Source organism: Symphalangus syndactylus, chromosome X (assembly GCF_028878055.3).
Source record: "Symphalangus syndactylus isolate Jambi chromosome X, NHGRI_mSymSyn1-v2.1_pri, whole genome shotgun sequence".
Lineage (NCBI taxonomy): Eukaryota > Metazoa > Chordata > Mammalia > Primates > Hylobatidae > Symphalangus > Symphalangus syndactylus.
In genome coordinates this window covers 37,468,594-37,488,973 of record NC_072447.2, presented here as the reverse complement: position 1 = coordinate 37,488,973, position 20,380 = coordinate 37,468,594, and the positions used below count along the sequence as shown (strand labels likewise).

At 45.2% G+C, this 20,380-nt stretch overlaps 1 protein-coding gene across 1 annotated transcript in view; it reads right to left on the bottom strand.

Moving 5' to 3' along the window:
• The window catches only part of PTCHD1 (patched domain containing 1), a 72,686-nt gene extending 69,574 nt beyond the window's left edge, over positions 1 to 3,112 (bottom strand). The window contains exons 1-2 of the mRNA XM_055267916.2: positions 2,846 to 3,112; positions 2,066 to 2,417 (exon numbers count right to left, since the gene is read on the bottom strand). Of these exons, the coding sequence (XP_055123891.1) occupies positions 2,066 to 2,416 (351 nt within the window). The 5' untranslated portion in view covers position 2,417; positions 2,846 to 3,112. The remainder of the gene's footprint in view (positions 1 to 2,065; positions 2,418 to 2,845) is intronic.
• Between the last annotated feature and the right edge of the window lie 17,268 nt (positions 3,113 to 20,380).

The following is a 20,380-nucleotide window of genomic DNA, read 5'->3' as shown; positions in this document are numbered from 1 at the left end:
TTGGTTTTGATTTTACTCAGACACCTAGAAGATGAAAAACCATCCCACTTCTTAAAACAATCTACTGATTTGACCATTGCCCTTTAAAGTTGCCCTTTAGACATGGAGGCAAAGCGAAGCCTCTGTCTCTCCAGTCTCAACCTTCTCCTATAACACTCTTTTCTGTCCTGAACTGATCAAAATCAAATAGGGAAGAAGTAATCCATTTGCAAAGAGATCTGATGTGCTTGTTGATGTCTCATTAACCTTGAGAGTGACTGTAACTGGTGACTGCCTGTCACAATGGTGTGATGGTTTGTGAGGGGGGGAAAAGGCAATGGAAACATCACCTTGAAAAAAACACAAAAAGAGAAATATCATTTAGTAGATCATCAATCAAAAGATGGGGCATTTCCAACTGTCAGAACTGGTTAAATTACAGTTTCCTTATGCCCATGATGAATCTACTACGTGTTTTCTTGGGAAAGCTTTTGGAGCAGTATTTATCTGTGTCCCAAAATATAGTCACTAAAGTATTGAGAAAAAAAAAACAAAAAACCACTTTGATCCTGGAAGTCTAATCATGAGAAAAACAAACATCTCGGGATTAATGTTATTAAGATTCTGTGATGAGTAAATGTGTGATTTGTGTGCCATTAAAAATATCATGAGCCAGTCAGCGTGGGAAGATCCTAATTCCATTGAGCCCCTAGTCAGATTCCCCTCATTACTAATTGCTGATTGATAACATGTCAACAAACGGACATAGGAAAATAATGGATGGAAATTAGCTTGTCTCCAGGGATAAACTATTACCTGTAGAGGAAAAGAAGAGCAAAGAGTTCCCCAGGTTTCCCGGCAGACTCCCCTTGGGATAAATAGACTAGAAATCTAACCAGCCTCTAGTACCAGACCTGGACTAGAGACTCACACAAAACCATCACCTTCCATCCCTCTGCACCAGAGTCCCAGCTGGGACTGGTTCTTGTCTGCCCTCCCCAAAGGAGAACCTTAAGTAAACAAGCTCCACAGTCCCCATCAGGGCTTCAGATGGAACATTCTCACCTATCTTGCATTTCTCTCCTGAGGTCTCCACTTTTCCATCTCTAGTCCTCACTCCTCTGCTTTTCTTAGGAACTTCCTGAAAGTTACCACCTTAACCTCACTTTCCACATCAAATTCCCACCTCAAGCTGATGGCACAACCGGTTTCTGCGAGTATCACCCTCTAACCAGCTGCTCGGTTTCCTGTGCTCTTCTCGGGGCCACACAGCCTGGCTTCTGTTCTCACCCTTCTGGCTTTGCCCCTCACCCCCATGCTCAGATGCACCCAAATAAAAGTGGATTGATCGGTTCCCTCTTTTCCCAAAGTTTTGGCATTTCTTGAGGAGCTGCTGTGAAAGACGAAGTAACTGCGAATTACAAACATAATTTCATACCCTAGAAGATAGAGATGGCTACCTCGCTCCGGAGAAAAGAGCAGCAGGGCAGCCCCCTGTCCTCGCCAGAGACCACACTTCTTTCTGGGTGGTGGGAGGCATTTTCCTCACCATCCCGCCTCACATTCTTTTGTCCTTTCCCAACCTCCCCCACCAACAACCGTTCCCCAAACACTCCGGGGGGCCAGAAAAAGGGAGAAACAAAACTGAGCACAGGGAGGGGATCTCGGAATCCCCTCCAAGCATAGTATTTTGTTCTCAAGTAGTAGGACTTTCCAGAATGTCTTCTCTCGTTCTGCTCCTTCCTGGCCCAGTTACCCCAAAGCCTCCCCACCCCCAAGCCCACTGCGACCAAAACAAGCGCACCGACCACAGCACTGTGGCCGCCGCCGCCCCAACTGTTGCAGCAGCTGCGGGGTGGCGGTGGTGGCGACGCGGGCAGGGCTGGACCCGGACCCCGACGCTCCCTGTCCAGGAGGCTGGGAGGCTCCAGTCGGCCGCCCTGGGGCGCGCGGTGCAGGAGAGTCCCTGCGGCAGCTAGCTGCCTGGGCTAGGAGAGGTGGCGCTCTCAGCCGGGACCCCAGCGCAGAGCCAGCCCGACCGCTGCCGCGGTGCTGGCGGAGTCAGCCCGCACCCGTCCCCTCTCACCTTTAAGATCAGGTCGGTGTGATGCTGGTCCAGCATGTTGGCTTTCTGGAAGGAGGTGACGATGACCCGGCCGTAGCGCCCGGGGGTCTGCAGGTCCGAGTAGAGACGGTGCTTGGAGCGGTTGACCGGGAAGAGGCTGTTAACGAGGTTGCGCTCGATCTTGGCTAGGCTGTGCTGGGGCGCCAGCAGGTGCTCCACGCTCTCCTCGACCTGGTAGCGGCTGAAGCTGGCACCGAGCAGGATGGAGATGAGCACCGGCGCCGAGGCGAAGAAGACAGGGTGACTGGCAATGAAGTGGCCGAGCCGGGAGAAACACGTCCTCAAGCCCCTGTGCAGAACCTGCCGCAGCATCCTAGAGCAGAGCGGGCGCGGGAGGAGGGCGAGGCGCACGCTCGGCGCGGGTTCGGGCGGCGGCGGCGGCGGCGGCGGCGGCGGCGGCGGCGGCGGCGGCAGCGGCGCCCGCGGCGGCGGCGACGGCGGCGGCGGCGGCGAGACCCTGAGCTCTCCCGGAGCCGCGGCACCACCATCGGGGAGTCCCGCGCCGCGCCTCGGGAGGGTCCCCTCGGGCCGGAGACACGCCCTCCTGGCCGCGGCCGCGCCCTCCCGGAGAGCCCCCCAGCTTGGCGGCCTCTGCGCCGCCCCCACTCCGCCCTACCGCGTGCGCCCTCCCCACCGCCCGCCGCCTCCCCGCCCGGGGGGCTCCGCGCCGCGCGGCCGCGTCCCCTCTCAGCGCGGGCGGGGCCTGAGGTAGCCCCCACGGCTCGTCATGACCCCACTCACCCGACCCCCAAGGCCAACGACGGGGTGGCGCGGGGAGCGGAGACGGCGCTATAGCCAGGAGACTGCGCGCCAGCCCAGGAACACGAGGACGGATAATTCCAGGCTACACCCAGTCCCCTCCCCTCCCTTCGCTCCCCTCCCCCGGCCCGGCCCGCCGAGCTCGCTCTCCCCTTCTCTGCCCTCCTCCGGGAAGACCCAGAGATAAATAAAGAAATGGCCCCGATTTTCCAAACAAAAAGTAAAGAGTTCTCCGGAGGGGGGAGGGGGCGGGTGTCGGGCGGACCCGCTCAGAGCCGAGTCTCTCCAGAGGCTGAAAGGAGCAGGCTGAAGACTGCGTGCGTCCCGGCTCTCGCCAGGCTCAGGTGGTGGCGCGCACTGGCTGGTGCCGAGAGGGGGTGGGGAGCGAAGACGCTCGAACGTGGAAATCACGCCTCCTCCCAAATAAGAACCGTTTACAATACCCCCAACACTGCAGCTTCGGCGGGACCACGGGGTCCGGGTGTGTGTCTGGAGCACGTCCACTCAAAAGGTATCCGTGGAGAATCTTTCTCTCTGGCTCTTATTTAGGGTCGCTCCAGAGTGGATTGGGGCTGGCCAGCTCTGTTGCACACCCCCCAATCTCCCACCCAGTCCTTTAGTAATAAAAGTGCTGATAATGACGGTCAGCCGATGGAACTGTCCGTCGCCTGGGCTCCCGGGCTCCCGAGCTCCGGGGCTCCCCGGCTCCCGGTTCTTCGCCCTGCCTTCTCTTCCTCCTCCTCTCTCTGTCGTCACCAGCAGGTCTGGGGGACCTGGTGCGGCGTGGCTGGCGCGGGCGCCCCTGCGGGCGTAGAGTGTTTGAGAAAGGCTGGTCAGGGAGTCAGTAGCGTTAACCCCCTTCTCTGCCTCCCTCCGCCCTCTCTCCCCTATATGCGAAGGTGTGAGAGTGGAGGGAACCTTATCTCAGACCAAGAGAGATACAGGTCTCCGAGCGTGTTGAGCCGCAGGGGGCGCGGGGGAGCCCAGGGGGCGCCGACGGCTTGGCAAAGTTGGGCGTGTGCGTGTGCGCGCCAGCCGTGAGCTAGCAGGCAGTCACCGTGGTTCCCCTCGCACTCCCCCTCCGGAGAATTCCCCGAGAAGGCGGGCGCCGGCTTCGGCCCCGGGATAGACCTGCGGCGGCGGCGGGAACGGCCACGCACAGGTACAATTTAGCGCGTTTCATTTCGCGCTCCAAGCTCCTGGGTCTGTCCACTGCAACGCAGACCGAGCGGGATCTCGGAGTCTGGGTCACTGAGGCGCTCTCTCCAGCCAGGGGGGTGGGATACAGGGCGCGGCAAGGGGTCCTCAGGCTCCGCGCTCTGAGCGCTCAGCCTCCCCATCCCAAGCCTTTGGTCGCTACAGCTCAGCCTCCCAGTGCCAGGGGTCGAACAGGAGGCGGTGGCCCGCACTACGGAGCATAGACATGCATATTAATCAAAGCTGAAGGAAGACAGAATAGGGACAGGAGGAGGAAGGGGAGTGGTGGGGGAAGAAAGAGGAGAATGGGTAGGAAATGCGCCTCGTGGAGGCATTTCCCTAACGTTCCCATTCCTGACTCCCCTACACCTAGCGGCCCTTGACTTCTCAAACTGAACTTGGGAACTTGCACCTTGGAAACAGCAAGTCGCGGTTTGGGAAATCCTCTTTATTTGATGATCTTCTCCCTTCCTCCATACCGGACCCTCCTTCCTACCTTTCCTCAGCAACACCTGCTCCTGCTGCGCTGCCCACCCCTGGGGCGCAGCTGCCCTGCTCTGCTTGTGCTCCCTAAATCCTTCCATCCATTTCTCATCCACTTTCTGTGCTCATCCTCGTTATTCCCTACACTGCTGTTTCCAGAGGCTCCCCGGGACGCCTAAGTCCAGCAGCTTCCAGCTGACTCCCCTCCCCCAGTATCGCCGTCCCTGGGAGGGACACACTGGAAGGGGCTAGAAATTTCCCCTGCCACACTCCACTCGTGCCATTCCCCCAGCATCTTAATTTCTGCTCGTGGAGGTGCCGCTGCTCTGCAGCGCTTTGCTGATTCACCATGATCGCGGAGGGAAAAGCCTCATTGACTTGTGCCCCTGCAAGCGGCGAGGCGAGCGCGAGTGGCTGCGAGGGCACGCGCTTTGGGAAACCACCCACCATTGCGTAGCCGAGGTGCTAAATGACAGGGTGGATGCCCTGCGTGGCTCTCAGCCCGGGCAGACGGAAAGATGGAAGGGCGGGGAGGAGGGGTGGCGGTGGGAAATACTGCGAACCCAGCTCTTTGCGACTGAGCCAGCGGCAGCTAGTGGGTGGGCACTTCTCAGGAGGCCTAAAATCGGTCGCTGCACAGGGAATGAACAGAGCTGTTTCATGTGCCCCGATGCCAGCGCAGCGATAAAAGTAAGAGAAGGAAAACCAGCCGACAGGTCTGCTTGGGCGCCTTTAACATTTTGGCGAAGCTCTTTTCATTCTGAAGTCTTTGACCCTCCGAATGGCTCCCTCCCAACCTCGGTTCGCCCTCGTCCCTAGAATTTCCGGCCTTTTAACGTCAGCCCTCACAAGGGCTGAGGAACAGAGTGCCCTCCCTCAGTGCCTGGGCTGAATCTTAGAGCGGGAGAAACTGCATTGCTCAGCTGGCCAGGGCGAGCGAGGGTTGTCCTCCCACACAGAAAAGGCCTTTCCTTTGGGACCAAGGCATTTGTTTCTAGTCCTCCCAACTCTATTCCTGACTGTCCTTATGGATATCTGGAGGAGCTTCTACCCTGTATGTTTCAATTTGGAGACAGAACCAACTGAGTGTGGACCTTGGGCCACCTTTTACTGCGGGCAATCCCGTTAGTGTTGTCTAAATTGATTTGGAGCAGCAGAGAGAGTGAGAGTGAGTAGAGAGGAAAGAGAGAGGAGAGAGAGGGGGAAGAGAGAGGGGAGAGAGAGGAGAGAGAGAGGGGAGAGAGAGAGGGGAGAGAGAGAGGAGAGAGAGAGGGAAGAGAGAGGGGGGAGAGAGAGGGGGGAGAGAGGGGGGGAAAGAGAGAGAGAGAAAAAAAGAGCCCACACATAAGAGTGCAGGAAGGGTGTTGCCTCCCCCCGATTTTTCTTCTCTTTTTGTAGAGGTTCTGGGGACCGTTGCCTCCACCAATGACTTGGGTTTGCATTTGGGCCAATGACTTTGTGATCAGAGCTTTCACCAGTACGTTAATAAATTATTACCTTTTCTGATTTAAAATTAATACAAGAAAAAGAAGGAAACAAAAACACCTGTATCGGTGTACTCACATTACCTTTCAACCTTGGTTGATCATTTATTGTACACATAGGCAATATAATATAGAAGTTGAGGCTTTTGGTTCTGTAGCCACTGAGTTGAATCCTTGCTCCACTATTTATTAGCTAAAATACAATGGGTAACTTTACTTCTTTATGGCACAATTTTTCTCTTCTGGAAAATGGGAATAACAATAGTACCAACGCCGTAGAATTCCTATGAGGATTAAATAGATTAACGCACTTATAACAGTGCCTGAAATATCACAGACATATAATAAATGACATTTGTTATAATCCTATTCTATACACAAGTGTGAAAAGAAAATCAGTCCCTGGTGTTCAGAAGCTAGCCTGGCACTCACAACCAAGTTTGGTGTTCTCCTACCAAACATAAACCATTTCCTGAAACACTAATGTCAGATAAGAGCATTCTGTAACTGTGATGGTTTAAGATAAAATTAGGACCACTCCATAATCATATCTGAAAACAGACAAAACATAAACCCTGTCCAAACCACAAAAAATGACGAAGCATGTCATCCTGGCTAATATGAGGACAGCTGTGGTCTTTTAAAAATAAATTACAGCTGGGCACGGTGGCTCACGCCTGTAATCCCAGCACTTTGAGAGGCTGAGGCAGGTGGGACATGAGGTCAGGAGTTCGAGACCAGCCTGGCCAACATGGTGAAACCCCGTTTCTACTAAAAATACAAAAATTAGCCAGGCGCAGTGGCCAGTGCCTGTAATCCCAGCTATTCGCGAGGCTGAGGCAGGAGAATCGCTTGAAACCAGAAGGCAGAGGTTGCAGTGAGCCGAGATTGCGCCACCGCACTCCAGCCTGGGCAACAATGGCAAAACTCTGTCTCAAAAAAAAAAAAATTACAGCTTTAGCCTCATTCTAGTCTTTTCTCCCTCTAGAAAAAAGATTAAGACACTCAGGCATAAAACTACCCCTGCTTCCTCATGGCACCCAATCTGGTGTAAGCCCCCCATATACACAACCCACAACCTTCCCCCAAATTACTTAACACAAGCCCAAATCCTATAAGTCCTTTCTAACACCCCCTTCTTGAGACACCTCTTAGTTCTCCATGGTGTGTGTTCCTCACTGCAACAAGAAGGAAACCCAGTTTGGCCAACTACTTGGTGTGGTCCTGGTGGTCTTTGGCAAGAGGACACTGGCAATGTATATACAATGTTTATTTACTTTCTTTTCTAAAATTGAGGATCATAGTAAAAATTCTGTTTGATAACCATTTTTTTCCCATTAAATATTTCCCATGAACAGTTTCTCATTTCAATTATTATTGCTATAAAAGATTTTATGGCTGCATAGAATTCCATCATATGGCTGAACCTTAATTTAACTTATGCCATGTTGTTGGTCATTTAGTTTTTAGAAACTTTACTACTATAAGTAACACTGAGATGAACATCCTGTACATAAATCTCTGGCTGTATCTCTATTTTCTTAGGATCAAATATCTGCCACTACATGTTAAGTAGACAGCTCCTAACAAATGCCTTTCTAATAATTTTTAAATTGGAAGGGACAAGGGCATTCATTCCCAGGGATTAAATTCTTTGATGAAATACCGACTTAGTCCTACTTTACAGGGATTTCTATCCTGTGCTACATTTGGAATCAGTTTCTTGGCTCAGTCTTGCTCAGATATGCCAGAGAGATTGATCATAATGGGGAGGAGGGATTCCAAAGAAAAGATTATTTGGTTTGATAAGGTTACAGAAAAAAAAGACCTGCTCTTGTCTAGCAAATGTTTCAAGCATTAGCTTTTCATCACATCACCATTTTCTGCCTGAGAAACAACAAAATATTTTCATGCATGTATCTTAAATCTAAACAGTTCTATGTCAACCATGAAATCACTATGCATAGCAAGTGATATAATACAAAGGATATTTGGGAGGCTGCAATTGAAGGTGGCACTGAGTGTAGTGTGTTTATTATTTTATACCATCCCAATCTCAATAGTTCTGACATGTTGCCAAGTGGTGGGTGTTTCTGCTATCCTAAAAGATCTACGTAAGATTTCTTGGAGAATGGAATCGCATGCAGAGAAGGTAAAAGTATAACAAGAATTGTCCTTTCAAAGCGGGGAAGCTCCTCTGGCAAACATCAGAGCTCCCTTGAGTGGGGATGTCTCCATGAAGCATCTACTGGGTCTCAGCCATGTTTTGACCAAGAAGCTGTTTTACACACGGCAACACTGTACTCCTTGAAATGGTACCCAAAGAGATTTCTAAAGATAGTTTAAACTTGAAATTGAAAAGAGAAAACATGTGTGGCAAGCCTTAATTGTTTGCTTAAGATAAAGAAACACATTGCTGTGTGTACATGATCCCTGCTGAAAAGTGGGCTAATTGTTATGTCTGGGTCTTTCAGGATGTTCTGCCAACTCAGCAGGCTCTCAAAAGCATCATGAGTCTTTTAGAAGAATAATCCGTGATGATGTAAGGAAAAAAATCATGCAAAATTATCTTCCTGAATAAACACAGGACTCAGGGCCAAAAGAGACGTATTTCATGTTCTGATTTAGGGGAAAACACTTTGGCACACACTCTCTGGATGTCTGTGCTCACAATGCCACTGGTGAGTTGAGGTGACCAGCTCTTAACCTTTGCTTTGCTTTTTTCTCCTAACAGAAAGCATGGCCATACCTTCTCTCTACCTTTCAAAATCCTCCCTTCCTTCAAGGTTCTCTCAAAATCCCAGCTCACACATCCAATAAACCTTCTCTGATTGCCACAACCAACATTGATTAATTTAACTCTATTAACTCTGAGCAATTTTATTTGAATTATTTCAGTGAGCAAGTTCCTACTGTGCTTGGCAACTAGGAGAAATTGAGCAAAGAATTCCCTGCTCTCAAGAAATTTGTAGTCTAGGCCGGGCGCAGTGGCTCACGCTTGTAATCCCAGCACTTTGGGAGGCCGAGGCGGGCGAATCACGAGGTCAGGAGATCGAGACCACGGTGAAACCCCGTCTCTACTAAAAATACAAAAAAATTAGCCGGGCGTGGTGGCGGGCGCCTGTAGTCCCAGCTACTCGGAGAGGCTGAGGCAGGAGAATGGCGTGAACCCGGGAGGCGGAGCTTGCAGTGAGCCGAGAGCGCGCCACTGCACTCCAGCCTGGGCGACAGAGCCAGACTCCGTCTCAAAAAAAAAAAAAAAAAAAAAAAAAAAAAAAAAAAATTTGTAGTCTAATAGTTGAATGAAAATACAGAGGATTAAAATATGAACCTGTATAAGGTAAATTTCAGAGAAGTCCTGTCCCATCAGTGTGTGGGATTCATAGAAATCATAAATGATATCTGGCTGGTCCCTGGTCTTAGAATACCTTTAGCCCTAGAGTTAGCATCTTGCTTGCTGTTTTGAGCTTCTTTGTTGTCGGATGTTTCATATAGATCTATATATATTATGTATTTTTCCTTTTCTCTTAACAAGATTTTAATTTCCTACAGGCCAAGAACCTTACCTTTTGATTTCACCTTCAGACCTTTGGTGCTAGGATTGAGCACAGAGCAGGCTTGAGTAAATGCATGTTAGTGGCTTATTAGAGTAAAATACACAAATCACTCAAGGAAGATAAGGATGCTGCCACATTCAGACAAATGATTTTTAAAATCATTTTGTTAGAACCAATGATCAGTTATTTTTAAAAAAGTAGTTCACAATTCTGATTTCACATAGTCAAAATATTTGTTAGTCCACATGAGAAATTTGAGCTGTAAATAAGATGGATGGGAAGTGCTTATTTAAGAGGAACCCTTTAAATTGGATGGGCATATTTTAATATGCAAAGGAATGTTGCTAACTATAAATGAGTATCTTTTTGCTAAACTGTGCTGAATGGAATACTGGTTCAGACACATTTTACAAGGAACACTTAGAGGCACTTGGGACATTGAAAGCAGCAAAGTGTATATACATTTACAGACTAATCTGTAACTCAAGTGGATGGGCACATAATTGTGTTTCAGCATGCATCAGCCTTTTGATCACTGGGCTGGGCTGGTGTCTCCTTTCTCTTTCTTCCCTTGGGGTGGTCCTAAAGTTTTAACTTGGTCAAAGAGGATGATCACTGTATTCTGGAGATGCCTGAGTAATGTCACTTTCTTAATAGCAAACAAGGCACAATTCAGGATTTTCATTAAGTCGCGCTAGTTTCCCCTCTACTGCATCTATAGGAGGGGAGTTTAGGTACATTGCTCACTTTCAGCACCAGGGACAGATCTGGTACAACCTAGCTACCCCTACCCTTTCCAACTTCCATCACTTGTAAGTTGGTTTTAGAAAAATTTTAGAGCTAAAGAAGTTCTATTCACTAATATAATACAGGAGTTGATCATCTTTTTCTAAACCAGGCAATTAAGATGAAAATAAATTTAAATCGGTGGGTCACTAATGCAATATGATCGTATTTCAAATTGTGTCCATTACTTTTATACCCTTGTGATGTTTGTATGAGGAGGGAGACATTTAAAGAGAAATGTTAGAAATGACTCTAAAATATAATCTCTTGCATTTAAGGAGTAATTGTGCTGAAAATTTACAGGAATGATAGAAAATGGGAAAAGAATATTTTTATGCATTTCATGTGCCAAGGTTAGCCCTAGGCACTTTCAAATATCTAGCCTATATAATTTGCAAAATCACTCTGTGGGCTATTAAGCATTGTCAAACCCATTTTAAAGAGAGGAAATTGAGGATTAAGGAGACTAAATGTCTCGTGCAGGGTTACACCATAATGGAAGTATAAATAGAGTGCAGGACTATCTGATATCAAAATCCATGTTTTTCCATTCACTCATTCTGCTGTTCAGCAAAAAATTACTTGATTCCATTTCTAAAATGCCTTGACTAGATTTAAAAACGTTCTAATCAGAAAACATAATATGCCATGAATATTATAAACAATTTAATGTTATTTCTGTATTTGCTATTCATTTAATAGTACTGTAAAATGGCAATATTGTGGCCTATCCATTAATCGGGTTTTCAGTGTTTGGATTCATTTCTAATGTTGGTATTCTTTAGAGGAGTTCTGTGGACCAACAAAAATATTGTATGGAACCCAAAGTGTTTGCTAATCTAATCCAACCCACTCTTTTTGCAGATGGCAAAACTTCTGCAGTCCTTGTCTGAATTCCACCAAGAAAAATCCCTCAAAATGTTAAAATGGAAAACTGTCAAGTAGTTCCAAAATACATAACAGAAAAAGTAACTGAATAGACTCTGACCTTATGCATGTTAAAATTTTTCCATTTTTTCGTGGTTCACCAGTAGTCGTGATATTGCTAAGGGAAAGCTTCTTTAATTCTCTTCATTTACTGTGTAAAGTGAACAGAGACCATTCTAATCACCAGATCCATTGTCTTACGTTTGAACATAGGGGACATAGGGAAGCAGGGGGTTTCCTGATACAACTCTTAGCTTCGGGGCAGTCTTTCTTTGATGTTTATATATTTAATCCTTTTAAAACTTGTACTCCAGAGCATAACCTAAGAACAAAGCACTTCATCCCTTCTGTTATTAGAACTGTGTACTTCTTGCTTTGACTTTTAAAAATGACAGAGCTACAAGGCATTCTGGTCCCCATGGCTGATCACTTCCTTCTCATAAATGGCATTATGTTGGTGAATTAATTAATAGTAAAATCTGATTTACATATTCACAAATATTAGAACTGTAGAAAAGTTAAATCAGGAGGCAGCTCCAAGGAGAGGCTAAGTGAGGGAAGACAAAAAAAATCAAAGCTTCCTTTTTTAGACAAAGCACAGAACTTGGCATTTCTAGGGCTGCCCTGCTTCCACCTTCAGGCATCTTCTGAATATTGTAAAGGGGATTATTCTGGACATGGAAAGCTCTGTTCTGCCATGGGTTGAAAGGTTTAGCCTCAGGTGAATGCCATTACCTCCTGCAGCGTGCTAAGCAACAGGAACTAAAGTAGTTTGGGTACTGGCCTAGTCATCAACAGATAAGATCCTTCATCTAGCTCTGTTACATCACTGCAGTTAAGATTTCTATCCTTAAAATGAGAATAATAAGGATGATGATTATGTTATCTCCCTCCTAAGCAGGGTTTCAGATGTAAAAGTTGATGACAAATGTAAAATGCTTTGAAACAAACACAAACATTATTGGGCCTTCTAGGTCCAGGGCACTTTGCTAAATGCGGAGCATGAAGAGACATAAAGACCTTGCCTTCAAGGTGTCCACAGTGCAGTGGAGTGAGGCCAACAAGTGAAACAAGAAAGTTGTGTAGTGTGGCAAGGACTTTGTCGTGCTATGCGATCAGTGAGAAGGTTCCTCTAACCTAGCCTGAAAAGCAGAGCCAGGCAGGGTGGTGCGGCGGGGTTGGAAAAGTTTTAAAGAAGATGTGCACAGATGCCATCTGGTGCTCCATCCTTAACCCCTCTCCCCACCCCCAGAAGTTCACTCTAGGTAGTTTCCATTTACACTGAAGTCTTCTTGCCTCTCTCTGTCTGAGCTGTTTCCTGGCCATGAGACACACTAGAAATGCTAGAGAGCTAACACCTCTAGAAATGACCTTAAATTAATGAGGGATAGGATAAATACCCAGGCTTCTTTGCCTTGCAGTGGGACCACTCAGAGATGTGTTTCTCACAGGCTCTCCAAGACTTCCAATGGAGTGGAGCCCTCATTGTCCACAGCAATAACACACTCATGCTCATTAACACACCCTTTATAAACTTTTCTCTCTTCTCTGTCTCCCTTCTCCATTCCATTACTCTGCTTTCTGGGAATCTTCTCTGAAATAAACCACTTGCTTCCACATATTTATTTCAGGATCTGTCTTTGGTGGAACCCAACCAAACACAGGAGATGACATCCAAATGGAGTCTCAAAGGTTAGCAGTTAGTTAAGCCTAATAAACGTGCTGGTATGTAAACTATATTTCAGTAAAGCTGTTGAGTAAAAGAGTTAGCCAAGCCACCTATGGAGAGAAAGAATATTCCAGGCAGCGGGAATAACATTCAAAATTATAAGGATGGGATAAAGGGCTTAGCTTGTTTTGAGAAATATGAATAGCTCAGCATGGATAGGCAATAGTTTGGAAAAGTATACAGGAACTAGGTTAAAAAGGAACTTATAAGTTCAAGTAAAGAGCTGGGTACTTATTCTGAAGATTACAGGGAGCCATTTCAGGGCTTTAAAGAGTGTTTATGGCCGGGTTTATGTCTGTTTATGTTTTACAAATCTGGTGGCCACATAGGAGGTGGATAAGAGAAAACAAGACTAGAGGCTAAGAGACCAATTAGGAGGTCATGATAATAACTATGACAAGAAAGGATTAGGGCCTGAAGCAAGGTAGAGGCCAGTGGGATGGAGAGAAAGGGAAGAGTTGATATGTTTTTACGGAGATAGAATTGGCAGGACTTGGATTATTGAAGAATGGATCTAAGATACTGCATTGTGATTTCTGATGACATAATTTCATTCCAAATAGCCATGCCAAACCATATCCAAGCCCAGAAGTATTAGTTTATTTTTTATTTTTACCAAATTCCACTGAAGAACAGAATTTCTTATCAGAGTGAGGAAGGGAAAAAGGTGGACTGTGTTAAGCTCTAGACTATGACAAATAGAGGGTGATTATGATATTTTGGGAACGAGAGCTGGACAATAGGGACCAGCAGCCTGGAAAGTGGTCTGGAGGAATCCACAAGGTAGAGGCTACAATCCATTAGGTCAAATCCACAGTGTAGAGATTCATGTGGATTAATAAATATCCTTGCTTCTCAAAGAATTGAGTTAGATTTTAGGGCCAGTTGCTTGCGTGAGACAACTTCATTTGAAGAAGGAAAGGAGGTAAATCTGGAAGAAGAAGGAGGAGGGGGAGGAAATGATTGGCTTTCGTGGGTGAGAGTCTCTGGAAAACCTCCTGTCTTTCGTTCATCTCAATTGTTTCTATCTTTATAATGCAGAGCTGGGGATTGGGGATTTTCCTTCTGATGACCTGCTAGAATCCATCCCTGAAGGTGACCAAACACCATGCACTCTATACCCAAGGCCCCTATTATTACCTGATTGCAGCTTATCCTGCTGTTAGGAAACACACACACACACACACACACACACACACACGCTTGCTTGCTTTAATTTACACAGTTAGCAATCACATTGAAGAAAATAGGACCAACATTTTACAGTATTAGACACTCATTCTTTCATTGACACCTGTGCCAGGGCACTATAAATATGAGACCATTTTAATGACGTATTTTTAGTCCTATTATAAATGATGCTGGTATGAACATTTGTGTATAAGATTTTATGTGGACATAAGTTCACATTTCTTTTGGATATATACCTAGGAGTGGAATTGCTGGATCATTTCATAACTCCATGCTTAACATCTTAAGAAATTACCAAACTGTTTCCAAAAGTGCCTGAACCATCATACATTCCCACTAGCTATGTTTTTGCTTTTATATCATTATATATTCTAAATTTTTCTCTACTTATTACTAGATGTTAATTTCACAAACCTTTGCAATCTCATTCTTGATATATCTTTAAATTCTCCTTCTTGTAAAAAACATTTTAAAAATATCTTAAAATGTTACTTGAAAATCCCCATACTATCCTAATAAGAATCAGTGAGATTGTCTAGAAAATGTATTGGATTAGACCAATGTATTACTTAGATAGATATGAGAAGCTGTTTGTTTAGGGATCCTGAATTTCAGATTCACATGTCCACATCTTGCTGTGGCACGTCACATCTCTAGAATCTCTAATTAAGGAGTAAAGATGGATTGTAGGGACCACTCATCTTATAGTCAGAAGGGGAAAGAAAGGAGGTGGAGGCAAAAAGGAAGTGGAAGACTCAGAGAGAGTTGTGAGACCACAAAGACATAAATAACATGCTCACTGTTACGGCTTTGATGTAGGCAGAAGGCCAATGTCTGAGTTACAATCATGGGTCTGGTTTGGACCCCCTTGGAAGCTTGTCCAATTCATGTCATCCTCTTTCTGCAGTTCAGACTACTCTTCCCAATTTACTTCTTTTGGTTTCACCCTACATCTATCCATCCAATCCCCATCACTGTGGGCAGTGCATGATGAGAAAAAGTAGGGAGTGGGAAAAAGAGGAAAATGAGAACAAATGTGTTCATGACCCCTTCCCTACTTCTTTGCCTCCCTATTTATTTTCAGTCTGGTAGGCATACCGTTTAGTTTGCCTCATCTGGAGAGATAACACCTTCGTCTCTATAAAGCAGTTAGTATCACCTAAGCCATGGAAATGAACTTCCCTGTGGAACAACAAAGATGAAATAAGGTAGTGACAAAATCCCGCAGGAAGGTCTATTAACTAATATTATTAAGTGATACTTCCTAAGTGAAACATCCCCTCCACTGTAATATTTCATTATTAAAAGTCCTTGGGAGTTTCAAGAAAAGAAAAACCTTTTTATTTCTCTGGCTTGGTCTCCTGGTATTCATAAAGGAATCTAGGCTATGCTTTATATTGCCAAAAACCACTGGTCAATCCAGTCAGTCTTTTAATAGAACAACAATCAGCCACATTATTTAGTGTTATGTAGACAAACAGCTATTTGAATGAAATATTCACATGCAAATCAGTTATTTTGACATCATATGGGCACAGTCCAAGTAAATATTTAAATACTAATTAAAAAATCATTAATTGGAACCATATTTGTTGACTATCTCATATATACAGGAATATTTTCCATTTAACAGATGGCTTCGTATCAATCTCATCTTAGAAATTAGTAAACACAGATTTTCCCAACTATGGAACAGAAGTACATACATAAGAAGGGGGTATAAGCAAAAAGCAGCTTTTGTTAAAATAAATTTGATTATACATACTTGAGGTTTCCAACATGATGTTATGAGAAGGTAACTTAAAGAAGATAACTCTGGAAATCATGGCAGTGGTAATTCTTCAGCGGTGGTAAAATAATCTGTGGAAGAGAGCCCGTGGCAATACAGACATTGGAGATCTTGGTTGTTAATCTGTTGTGTTAGTTTCCTAGGACTACCATAACAAAATACCAAAAACTAGGTGGCTTAAAAAAAAAAAAAAAAAAAAAAGGAAATTGATCATCTCACAGTACTGGAGGCTGGAAGTCCGAGATCAAGGTGAGGGTAGGGTTGGTTCTTTCTGAGGACTGAGAGGAAGAATCTGTTCCATGCTACTTGCCTATCTTCTTGTAGTTTGTTGGCGAGCTTTGGCTTTCCCTGGCCTGTAGATTCATTATCCTGATCTCTGCCTTGATGTTTACACGAGGTTCTCCCTGTGTGCCTGTCTATGTCCAAATTTACCCTTTTTTTTGAGGACACCAGTCATATTGGATTAGGGGCCCACCCTACTCCAGAATGACCTCATCTTAACTAATTACATCTGCGATGAACCAAATAAGGTCATATTTCCAAATAAGGTCATATTCTGAGGTACTGGGGGTAAGGAGTTCAGTATAGAAATTTTTTGGGGGGACATAAATTTATAAATATAAATTTTTACTGTAATTCAACCCATAACATCTGGTTAGAGATCAATAACACCTTCACAGAGGCCCAGCAGTCTCCATGATCTTTGGCAAAAGTCACTTTTGATTGGATGTTTTGGGGTGGAGATAAGGGCAAAGTAGAAAGACTAATCAGTTTTGTATAAATCTGCTGTCAAGTGTATGCCAGGAACATATAATTCTATTTTTTTACTTAATACCCTCTGATGCCTCTTCTCCACATTTCAGAGGAATGGGACTAAAAGTTGCTTTAATATTTGGGGTCCGAGAGAAACTCAAACTTTGGCAAAACTGTCACAGTTTTTTGAGGGTGCTTTAGGTCTCTTCTAGTCTTGAAGATTATAATATAATAATATTCATACTTTGGGTGTTCATATATTTTCCAGTCCAACTTGAAGTTTTGTGTCAGAAGACACACAGGTATTTTCTTTTACTTTGTATAAAACTGCTCTCTGCTATAGGAGGTATTTTCCCCACTTCGCAAGAATTTTCATTTTCTTAACCTAACAGATGCCCTCTCAGAATCTTCCCTTCTCCTTTATTTGAAAACATGTGCCCTAGTTTCCCAGCTTAACTGCCACATCCTTTTGCCCCACCAGCACTATGGCCATCTCCATCCCATCCTTACCCTAAGGAGACTTTGTATTTGGATTTGGGAGAGTCAATTGTCTATTGTTTCCCACCTTGAAAAAAGGAGACTGAAGTCATCCTTTTAAGTATCCTAAACACCTAGGTTAGCATCATCATGCTGAGTGATCAGCCTTTGCTGTAAATGATGGATTGCACTTTGCAAGGCTCCCTCTTTCTTGAGAAAATCACCAGCAGTGTCCTGGTAGACTGTAGACTTTTTGTGAGTAATGTCACAGGATATATGTATCAGTATTAAGCTATCCTCGGAAGGCACCTTGCTCTTACCTGTGATAATGACCACCCCCATCTTGCTCTCCTTCATTTAATAGCTTCTTCAGAAGTGACTCCTTTTAATACTACTGATTTTTGTTGCAAAGATCTAATAAGAAAATAATACAGGCTATGTCTTTGTGATGCAGGACCAATTGGAGGGTCAAGTCAAACCATCGAGCAATTTGGTGGGAGAAAATTGTCAGGCCAAGCTTCCATTTGACACTCTTGACTACGTGTTGTATATGTTTATAAATACATATTTAATGATTAGATGTTTTTATATGGTATATACAAACAAAATCATGTTCCTTAGGTGTCGAGTGAAAGTTATTGAAGTAAAACATGGTTTCCTCTTTATACAAATCACTGACTAAATATTTATTATAAGCCCACTGTGTGCATCACTTGGGGGATGCAAGGAGGCGCAAGTCCAGATTCCTATTCTCAAGGAGCTTGATATCTTGGTGGGGAGGTAATATTCTTCATTCATTTAAGAAATATATTTTTAAAGCAACTAATATGTTCCAGGCCCAACTTAAGGACTGATATACGTGCTAAGTAAGCCATCATCCATCCTTATCTCAAGAAGGTTATAGTTTACTGGAGGATGTAGAGAAGTTGACAGAAGGTGGCAAAAGTTCGGTAAAGACTTTACTAGAGGGAAGCACAGGGCATTATGAGAGTTGGTATTAGAGGTATCTAACTCAGACTGAGAGGGAACATAGAGGCTTCCTGCAGGTGGAAGATAACTAAGACCAATGTATGCCAGTGCCATAAGTGTTCATCTCTAACAGAGGGGTGCAGGAATAAGTGGCATTCGAAGATGGGGGAGGTCACCTCATGTCGGGATGATGAAGAGGGACTTCATGGAGGAGTGGGACTTGAGATACAATGTGAAAGTTGATGTCAGAAACTTCACAGACCTTGCTGCGTGGTGCCTGTGCATTGTAGATACTCTCTGTAGGGAGTTGTGGTTGTGAGACAAGCTTGGGGTCTAGTATGGTCGGAGTGAGATATAATTAGCCAGAAGAGAAGGGCTTGGCATTGAATCTGATAGCTGGTATTACTATCTAAATGGTGTCACCTGAGTCATCAGTATGTGTGTGTGTTAAGGGGTTGCTGTGGAGAGGTATCTCATAGAAGATGGGTATGGGAAGCGGGTAGTTGGCTACTTTGAGTTGATGAGATATTGGCATGAAAGGACTATTCTGGTATATAAGTTAGGAATGCTTTTGTCTGCAAGTAATAAAACCTAACTAAGAATTGCTTTAACAAAAAAGGATTGCTTTTTCCTGCACAGCCCAAATTCTGGTGGTATTGGTTCAATGGCTCAAAAATGTCAGGGCTGCCATCCCTGCCATCCCTGTGGCCTTCCCACCACAGTCATTGCCTCTGTTCAAAATATAACTGTTACAGTTCTAGACGCATCAGGTCTGTATTTAAGACATGAGGGAAGGGGAAAGTTGTGTCTATTCCTTTAATAAGGAAACATAATATTTTCTCCACTACCACTCTAGTCAATTTCCTTTTATATCTGTTTTATTTTGTTTGTTTTTTGTTTTTGTTTTTGTTTTTTTGGAGACGGAGTCTCGCTCTGTCGCCTAGGCTGGAGTGCAGTGGCGTGATCTCGGCTCACTGCAAGCTCTGCCTCCGGGGTTCACGCCATTCTCCTGCCTCAGCCTCCCGAGTAGCTGAGACTACAGGTGCCCGCCAACACGCCCGGCTAATTTCTTGTATTTTTAGTAGAGACGGGGTTTCACCGTGTTAGCCAGGATGGTCTCGATCTCCTGACCTCGTGATCCGCCCGCCTCGGCCTCCCAAAGTGCTGGGATTACCGGCTTGAGCCACCGCGCCCGGCCTCCCTTTATATCTGAATGGTCAGACTTGTAGCACATGGCCACTCCTATACTCAAGAGACATTGGGAAAAGATTGGCTTTTTCAGCTTCTCAGAGAAGGGAGAAGGAGGTTGGAAATGAGTGTTTGGAGGACCAGGCAGGAATGTGCGTGCGTGTATGTGTTTTTGTGTATGTTTGTCTTGTAGGGGTGCCAGGGTTACTTGTGGCCTAGGCTGGGAGTCCGGGACTGGGTGCAGTACCAGGAGATGCCCTCAAGGGGGAGCCAAAGAGAAGGCCACTCAGCTGGGCCCACACACGGTGCTCATTTCATGATTCTTTGGGGTAGCTCTTCACTATCATTCTTTCTCTGTCCCTTCCATGGATCCATATCCTCTCCCTGCCTCTCATATGTTAGCTTTTTCTTGGATTTTGCCATTGGCCTCTTTTCTTCTCACCCTGCCCACACCTGGAGAGAATTCAGGAAGCTGACATTGGAAGGGCCTGAGATTCCTGCCAGGCCTAGCAGCTGTGCCAACCATGAACTCCCTCTGGGTAGGATTTAGAGTTGCCAAGTCTCACATCCCAGTTAGAGAGGAAGAAAATAACAGGGGCTTGAGTGCCCAATGATGAGTGCCAGGCCAGTGTTAAGCCAGACTGGAGTCACCCTGGGATAAGAAATCTGTTCTCTGAAGACAAGCTTGATTTCAGACTTCTGTATTCTCTACATGGTTTCTGCCTTTTCCTTTAGTGTCTTGGTAAACTTGTTTTCCAGAAACCCCATGCTCGTTATCTCAGAAGTAAAAGAGAAAGGGAAGTTGCCCACCCAATGCCAATGAGACCCTCATCCTTACATCCCAGGCTATGAATAGGAGAAGTCAACCCTTCCTAGCCTGGGATACTGGTAGGAATGGGACAGTTAGTCAGGTAAATACCTAGGAGGTAACCAAGAACACGGGTGGTTTCTACTGTCCTCTCAGTAGAATTCATTTAGAAGTGATTC